Source organism: Pyxicephalus adspersus, chromosome Z (assembly GCF_032062135.1).
Source record: "Pyxicephalus adspersus chromosome Z, UCB_Pads_2.0, whole genome shotgun sequence".
Taxonomy (NCBI): Eukaryota; Metazoa; Chordata; class Amphibia; order Anura; family Pyxicephalidae; genus Pyxicephalus; species Pyxicephalus adspersus.
Window position 1 is genome coordinate 15,372,553 of NC_092871.1, and position 8,933 is coordinate 15,381,485.

An 8,933-nucleotide genomic window follows, 5' to 3' on the forward strand; every position below is an offset into this window, starting at 1 on the left:
TTCTTTCTCTCTCTCTCTCTCCGACCATCTCTCTCTCTTCTTTCTCTCTCTCACCGACCATCTCTCTCTCTTATCTCTCTCTCTCTCTCTCTTTTCTTTCTTCACCTCTCTCCCACTCTCTCGTTTCTCCACCTCTCTCATTCTCTCTCTCTCTCTCTCTCTCTCTTCTTTCTCTTTCTCTCTGACCAACTCTCTCTCCACCTCTCTCCCACTGTCTCTCTGACCATCTCTCTCTCTCCTCTCTCTGCCCTTCTCTCTTCTCTCCCTCCATTTCTCGCCGCCCGTCTTTCTTTCTTCTCTTTCTCTCCGCTGGTCCCTCTCTCTTCTCTCTCTTTCTCTCTGCCCGTCTTTCTTTCTTCTCTTTCTCCCCAAACGTCTCTTTCTCTTTTCCCTCTCCCCAAACGTCTCTCTCTCTTTTCCCTCTCCCCAAATGTCTCTCTTTTCCCTGAACGCCTCTCTTCTCTCTCTCTCCGCCCATCTCAATCTTCTCACTCTCTCCAAACATCTTTTTTTTTCCTCGCTCTCTGTGCCTGTCTTTCTCTCTCTCTCTCTCTTGCTCACTCTTCACCTCTCTCTCTTCTCGCTGTCTCTCTCTCACCTTCTCTCTCTCTCTCTTCTTTCCCCACAGGCTGTTTTTAGTTGGTTACTGTAAAGTTGGTTTACAATACAGAAACAATACAACGTGATTGTTTTGCAATAATTTTTCCAAACCATTTTTTTTCTTTCCAGATATCAGCCAGGAAAATATCCGGAATGTTTCAGATAATATTAATGGATCTGAAAAGCCTTATTGTGGGGAGGAGACTGAGGCCAATGGCGATGGCAGTAAAGTGCTGGCAAAAGCCCTGAAGGTGGCCAGGCGTTTGGAAAGTCGGGAAGACCCAGTTATCCAGGATCCATCCGATGTGGGTGGAGCACTCCTGGATATGTTCAGTGCAATCATTGAAAGCCGGGTACCCATCCGAAGTCAGCAGATTGGGGAGCCAGAGTTCAGCCATGAGCAGAAAATGTCCATGCTTCTTGACTTGTACAAGTCTAAACCTCTCATCTTTCTGGAGAGATTCCGAAAAGTTCTTAAAGAGGAAAATCTACAGTGCTTCAGCCAACTGTCTGGTGACTACACTGCCGACTTTTACTTCAAGGAGATCCGCAAAGCTTCTCTGAAGAAAGTCAATCACACAAGAGTCCGCAATAAGAGATACGCTGCCTTGCAACAGCTTATTTCAGGTATAACTTATGTTCAGCTCAGACCGAGGCCGGCATTCCGCTATAGATAGAGTAGGGGTCATGGGAAGGAATTATCTTTGCCTCTGTGTGGGCAGTTGTGGCAGGGGGTTGGTTGATGTGGTTACTTTTGGTGAAGAGATTTTTTTAAAGCCCCATTGGGATGAAGGTCAGCACATTGTGAAGGCATAGAGACAGAGATGGATGCATTGTATGTGGGCACAGTGGCAGCAAGACAATGTAAGGGCAGCAGTGTTTGACTGTACAGCTGGGTAGTACTGTCTGGTGGCACAGGGTAATCAAAATTCTTTGCTTCTGGTTTATTGTCCAGCACTTGAACAATATTTTTTGTTCACACACCCAATTGCAGTCCACTTATTATTGTTTTGTCTATCCGGATTAAAGCCCAACTAAACCCAAAACTGATCAAGATAAATTGTATTAGCAGTCAGGTTAACAAATGAAAACAAACCCTGTATATAAGCGGCGTGATGATCAGAATATCTTTTTCATGGGGTAAATGTGCTTACACACTGCACTAGATATTATCTGTCACAATCAAGGCTCCGTGCTTGATAAAGAGCTTTGTCTATGACGCACAACCGTGCCAGAGGTAGCCATTAGTGGGTCCCTGTGCAGAATTTCTGTTAGGAGGATGTGGGGTCCTCCTACAGTGAACTTTTCCCTATGTCCCCCCTGGCTCGAAATAACCTTCTCATAATTCTATAATGCTTTGATGCACAAGTACTTGGTAAAGATCAATTTACTACACCGATTATATAAAATACTTCTCTATGTATTGTACATGTTTAAACAAGCCTATATGAGATGTGAGTGAATTTTCAGAAGTGAATCTTGTGCTTGTTTCTCTTATAGCTGGCGAGTATTTCAGTGACGAGGAGATGCGGCAGAGGGACCCTTTGATGTATGAACACTACGTGGGCCAGTACCAGAGTGAGGAGGAGATCATGTCACAGAACCGTCGGGATTTGTGTCAGGCCAGCAGCCTGTCTGATGTACTTCTCAACTCCTGTCAGGAGCAGATCATACAGAGGAAGCTGGAGGTGCAGCGTGAGCTGGAGGAGAACTGCGAGGAGGAGGAGGAAGACAGCGAGGAGGAGGAGGAGGAGGAAGAGAAGGAGAAGGAGGAAGGTTAGTTCACACAAGTAGCCATGTGCGTATGTGGAACACCTAGACAGAAATGTACTTATAATAAATGTTATACTTGAAGAAAGCGGTGCAAGCAAACACGTTAGGTAAAGTGGGGCCCTACCCTGCATATATATATATATATATATATATATATTTAGTCTTCAAATCCTAACATTTTTGCTGTGAATAGTAATAAAAGGCCTGACCCATGCTAAATGGGAGAATCAGCTAGTCTAAAATCTGATTGTATCGCTTCAACAGAGATGTGATCAGCATGGACTCTCGGACATATGACCAGGTCTGAAGAGAGCCTAAGGCATATTATTCACCAGGAATCAGTCAAAACCCCATTTATTTAGTCTCAGCAAAAATGTCCATGTAACTAACTTTTGACCAGAGGACCTTAGAGCTTTAAAAAGTTTCTGTCACTTTGTTTATTATGAATGTAATGTCAGAGCTACTTTGTAGGTGGTAACACATGACTGTCCTTCTTCCTCCCAGAATGCATTGCATAGACCTCACTGGCAAGGTACCATGAGAGAGAAGCAGGTCATTACCCTGTGTAAGCTTAAAAGCATACTGGCTCAGACCCACAGCTTTGACAAAGGAAATTTAGGAATATGCCATTTTCCCTTGAATAGTATTTTCATGGTTCTGTTTTTTCATATGAGATGATGTAAACACTCGGCAGGTACACACCTTATGAAGCTTTTATGTGACCCTCCGATATGTTTGTTTTTATTTCTGTGGTCTCCGAGTCACAAGGTTCTCTTCTCTCCCCCCAGGCTCTGATCTGCAGGCAGATGAAGTTGTGGATAGCGAGGAGAGGGCCCTGATGCGGGAAGAATTTCTCAGCCGCATGTACCAGAGCTTTTTGGATGGAAAAGATAAAAATTTTGACTATAGGTAATATGCTAAAACCAGATAATTTATTTTATATTAAAGGGTTATTTTAATTTTTAATTTTTACTACCCAAAAATGTGTTTGTTCAGGGTCTTTTGGGTCATGTTTTCAATATCCCAACAGTAAGATCTAGCCAATATTCCAGATTTACAGTTCCAATCCTGCATGGACTGGAAGTCTCCTTTACTTTTCTGTCTCCCAGCTCTGTAATATATAATAAATGTAATTATTCCAATAAGCAAGGTGGAGTGGGAAATAATGGTCACAATAGGTGTGGGAGCTGAAAATATAAAGGGTTCATCAAAGCTGTGACCACAAAACGCAGAGGGGAAACAACTAGTCACCAGTGTTGCCAGTAGACTTCTTGCAGTTGAACCATTGATGACCCACCACGTTTTGTTCTGCATCATATCTCCATGTAAATAATCAAGGGATTTAGAGGAAACACAGATACAGAAAAAATGAAGCAAATGCAGTATGATGTTATAAGACCAGCAGTCAGGGACAGCAATACCATGGATGATCTCACACTGCAGATCCATTAGGCTCCAGGCACAGGAAGTGCACTGCTATTTTCAGGAGGAAAGAAGAAACATTTATCTTTCTGAGACATTTCTAATATCTTGTTAGGGGGCGGTGAAGCATAAAACTATATAAATATATGTATGGTAACGTGCAGTCTTTTTTTTTGACAGCGAAGTCGATGACAATCCGGATTTTGATAACTTGGACATTGTCACACAGGATGAAGAAGAACGGTATTTTGATGATGACGATGAAGAGATGGAAGAAATGGATGCAGAGGAAGATCAAAGGGAAGAAGCACACAGTATGGACAGCAGTGTGTGATTGCCTTATTAGTAGTCAGTCATTCAACTGAACTTTTCTGCAATGTTGCAGACTTTCGCTTCGTAATAAATGCTTATAGTGGTCAGGTACATGCTGGGGTCCTGATACTTTCTACCAGTGATGAAGCCACTTGCTTAGTGAAATGTCTTAACATTACTGAACAAGTCCAGTTGTATGTGACTATCTAGTACTGGTATACCATGATCTGGATAAATACCATATGTTGCTTATATCCTGGCATTGGAATAAATCTGAGGACCCTACAATATCACTCAGCTGCAGTCTAGGTCAGCCTCATCATTTTGAGTCAAAGAAGTTATGTGTTATTGGCCACAAGAGGGCATAACACTCCAAGCTGTGATTTACATTGGTATTGTTCGGCGATCTATAGGAGGAACTGGTTTCATTGTCAGTGTTTCCTTTAAAACCCTCAGACACCTCTGGTCCAGCAGCAGTTACAGCAATTTATGAGCTCACTTATACATGGAGCAGACTGTAGCAGTCCCTGATGTGTTCGTCATGCACTGTTGCAAGCTGAAAAGAAGGGTGCTGGCCGACCATCTTTTGTGTAATACCTTGGATGAACATTGAACTGTTTTTTATATCTTTAAATCTGTTTTCTAAAGCAAATTGCCTAAATATTTAATAGATTAAAGTTTACTTTTTTAAGTATTTTTTTCTGTGGCCTAAATAAGTCCCACCAGCAGATTGTGTTTTGTGGATATCTATGGGGGTAAGAAAACTGGATCACTGAGATGGTAATGTAGATACAAACCCTAACTGAATGATGTTATATGAACTGTGTATCATAAACAAGTGTCAATTTCTGGTAAATAATATGCTGTTTTCACCTTTTTTCATTCTATGTGGGATCTCAGTTTAAGTCCCTTTGCAGCCATTTCTTGATTACATGCTTATCGATAGATGCATGTTGTGGACATAATGTGTTGAAATAACTATTTGAAGTCCCTATTGTCTAGTGACAGGGTAACAGTGAAAGAGTAGTGATAGTCAAACCCTTCAAACCTATTTAAAGACAAACCCTCTCAGTGTACCCTAAAATGAGCACCCAATTGGGTGCTGATTGTTAATAAGGACAGAACCCAGCCCTAACCAACACCAGCCATCAGTCTAAAACGTGAAGATAGTGTCAGCAGCATTTCCTATGGCTAATGATTGTTACAGGTTTCCAAACCCTGACAGTTGCCATTCAGAAAGTAGTTTGCAAGGTAAGCAACCAGCTTGGAGTTGGCTGCTCCACATAAGTTGGCTGCATGTGAACGTGAGGAGCGGTGCACACCTAGCAGTGAACTCAAGGTTGGGTAAACTGAAATCTTATGACTTATTTATATTAGGAGAAGGATGAAGTCACCCCCTTACCACCCTCTCTGCTCCTCTAATGACTTCCTCACTCATAACCTCCTCCCATTACCAGCTCCAAGTCTTGTCCAGGACTTTTCCTACTCTCAGGAATTCCTTTTTTGGCTTATCACATTAAAAACAAACCACCAAAAATCCATCTCTTCAAATCTGAATTTGTCATGTATGGGAAGCCCCCATTTTTGTACAGCGCTACTTAATAGGAATTTTATCACCTTGTAGCAGAATACACATTTCACCTCTCCTACAGGGTTTAATTAACATCCAGGGGTGGGGTGAAACATGTCCTCTTTTTTTATAGATGTTATAGAACTCATAGAGGTAACCTCTTTAGAGAGTGACACATCCTGCAGCTTGGCTGGTACTCCCGTGTGCACAAGGCTGAGTGAGAGCGGCTGGGGCGGAGGACCTGTACCCAGACAGGGAGATCTTCTACGCACCAGACCCCCATGTTGGAGAACACATTCACTCTCAGAGATTGGGGAATATTTGATGAGTATTAATAGAACAATATGTATGAGTGGTTTAGAATGATAAATACGTATATTACATAAGATAATACTACCACAGCAGGACTCCATACAAGCTGGATGTAAGATATTTCTCTACTTTCTTGTGTGTTTTGTCTTCTCTTTTATGTATAGATCAAATTTGTAAGTTCTAATGGGTAGAGGTGTCTAACGCACACCTTCCTAATGTAAGCCTGTCCACATGAGACTCAACACTGTAAAACATGCCTTATAGGAATTATTTTCAGAGATCATTATCCTAAAATTCCTAAAAAAGATACGCTGCCTTGCAACCTAAAAAAGAAACCCCTCTAAACAATGCCATGCAGCAGTCACTGGAGTGCACAATAGACAGAAGCTTGCAGATCAGCACTCAGTTGTAAAAAATAAGAAATGTAAAAAAAGTACAAGTATTTTGTTAAAAAAGCAATTATTTATGATGCACAGTGCCTTTGCAAATTAAGTGCCATTCAGTAAGGATTTATATTATCTACTTCTGTTTTGTGAGCCGATGTAAGTTTTGAGGCGGCCACTAGGTGGCGGTGTAAGACATAGTTCTGCTGCAGCCCCATTAGGAGTTGTCACATTCTGATACACAAGGGCTGCAATGTCTGCAGCTGATTGCCACTTGACTTCAGTTGCTGTTTAGACATTTAGGACAGGTGGAAGCAGTGTGATGTGGCGCCCAGGCTTTAGTGGTGTCTCTCGGGCACAGACGGTGCTGAATGTGTCCGGCATAGCTTAGCTAGTTGACATTACATGAGCAGCAATGTGTAAAGTCATGTCAGACTTAAGAATCCCATCAGAGCTCATCAGTGCAGGATTGGTGCCTCTGTATAATGAGAACAACTTCAGAAAGACTGATAACTTCTACATGGAAAATGAGAGTCTTGAAGAGTTATTCTGTGTTAAAAACAACCAAGCATTTAATATTTTTTTGAAAAGGGCAACTTTTGCTGCAATACCCACCTTCAATATTGCACTGTCCTCCCTCTACTATTAGAGTAGGTAGGTAGTACTCTGAGATTAATAGAAGCTTCAAGCCACTTCCTGTGATTTCTATTTCTTTCACTTGCATCGATAGTTAGGGCACTATCCTGACCAATGATACCAATAATCTGACATTTTTTCCACTGACACAAACAATGGGGGACTATTCCTCACACCGACACCAATGATGAGACATCATTGCTCCCACTGATGCTAATATTGGGGTGCTACTCCTCTCACTGGCAATTGGGCGCTATTCCTCTTTTTGCCACCAAGCATGGGGCACTATTCTTTCTGCTGCCACCAGTGATGGGCCCCTATTCCTCCAGCTGCCACTGACATTGGGGCAATATCCATCCCATTGATAACACTTTTTCTCACACTTACTAACTGGATACAATAGTGAGGGGTTAGAACCTCATGTGAAGTTTATATTATTGGCTGTTCACATTTGGGAGATTCACTCTCTGCACCTGTCATGTGTCAACGATGTCCCCAGAAATGAAGGTAAAGGTAAATCAAAAGCTGGATTCAGAAATTCCACCTTCATAGGAAAAAGCTCAGTCAAGCCGGATCTTACACAATCTTTTTTATCATTCTGGATCCCTGAGGACCACCCAGGGGGATGACCACAACCTGTAGGACTGAAGGAGGAAATCTTCCAATGGGAACGCTTGTTCTGGTGACATCTGTCAGCAAGATTTCCTTTGCTTTGTCGCAATTTCATTTTACTTGTTAAGACTGGCGGTGAGGTTGTGGCGTGGTTACCCCTTCTTCATGCCTTAAAGCGAAACTAAACCCAAAATAAAAAAAAACACTTACCTTTAATCCCACAGATCCGTCTATCCGTTGGGAGGTTTCTTTGGGTCCTGCATCGTCCCGGTATCCGTCTTTGGCCCTGCGAAGAGGAAGCGCCAGGCGCCAGCATCTTCTTCTCTTTCAGGTTCTTCACCGCAAGTGTGATCGGCAATTTTTTCTTTCATTGATGAAAGGACATGCGCAGAAGGCGTGACATAGGTTTCCCAGGAGGCTCCGTGCTCCCATTCTGTCTTTATTGCCGGGACGATCAAGACAGAAAGAGAGGGTGTTGCATGGAGGATGAATGGGGCAATGGACTGAACCGGTCAGTGCCGCTTGTTAAATTTGCAGATGCTGCTGCCATCAGTGTGATCAAGCAGCTGGCAAGGTGGCAGCCTCCAGGACCCAATGAGAACGCTTGTTCCTATTGAAGGTCTGAACCTAGACTTACTGTTGTATCTATATGGCAGGAAATCAAATCTCACCAATGGGTTGGAGATGGCAAAAAATAAGGGGTTCAAAGTATCCCCTGCTCTATTCAAATATTTCCAGTGTGTAGTCTGGTCCTCTACTCTGCAAGGCATGGAGTCATACCTACTATGCAGCGCTCTGCCCTGGGAAGTGGAGTAGGGGGGCTGGCAATCCCAAGCCAACCTGGGCTCCACGGCACTGTGGTGCCATCACCTTTAGGAACCATTTCGAGGCATTTAGTCATAATCTCACAGATGGTATCTTCGCCCCATTGGCTACTCAGCCAAGCACATACACCAAATGTCTGAACCTGCAGTTCCTCTGATCCTGAGCAGGGAATGATTCCAGGTGATGAATAAGTACGGGCACACCGGAAACATTTCCCACTTTGTTGTCTAGGACGTGAAATTTCACAATAAAAGCCTAAAAATAGCCGATTTACAGTTTTTGCTGCTTGTGTGGCCCATTTCATACTTCTCCTTCCTTCCTTCTTCCATGAGACTAATAAAGGGCTTAAAAATCCATCCATTATAAAATAAATACCCTTCAAAGGAGTTTACATTTATTTACTGGACGCCTTCCTGCTGTTACAAGTCAAACATTCGCCTACACACTAATTTCCAGGCCTGAACGGATACTTTGTGAAATACAGAGCA

At 42.7% G+C, this 8,933-nt stretch overlaps 1 protein-coding gene across 1 annotated transcript in view; it reads left to right on the forward strand.

Moving 5' to 3' along the window:
• Positions 1–4,966, forward strand: part of CCDC97 (coiled-coil domain containing 97) — a 6,855-nt gene extending 1,889 nt beyond the window's left edge. Inside the window, exons 2-5 of the mRNA XM_072430645.1 lie at positions 730–1,227; positions 2,101–2,376; positions 3,162–3,282; positions 3,976–4,966. Coding sequence (XP_072286746.1) covers positions 730–1,227; positions 2,101–2,376; positions 3,162–3,282; positions 3,976–4,129 — 1,049 coding nt within the window. The 3' untranslated portion in view covers positions 4,130–4,966. The remainder of the gene's footprint in view (positions 1–729; positions 1,228–2,100; positions 2,377–3,161; positions 3,283–3,975) is intronic.
• The last annotated feature ends 3,967 nt before the right edge of the window (positions 4,967–8,933 follow it).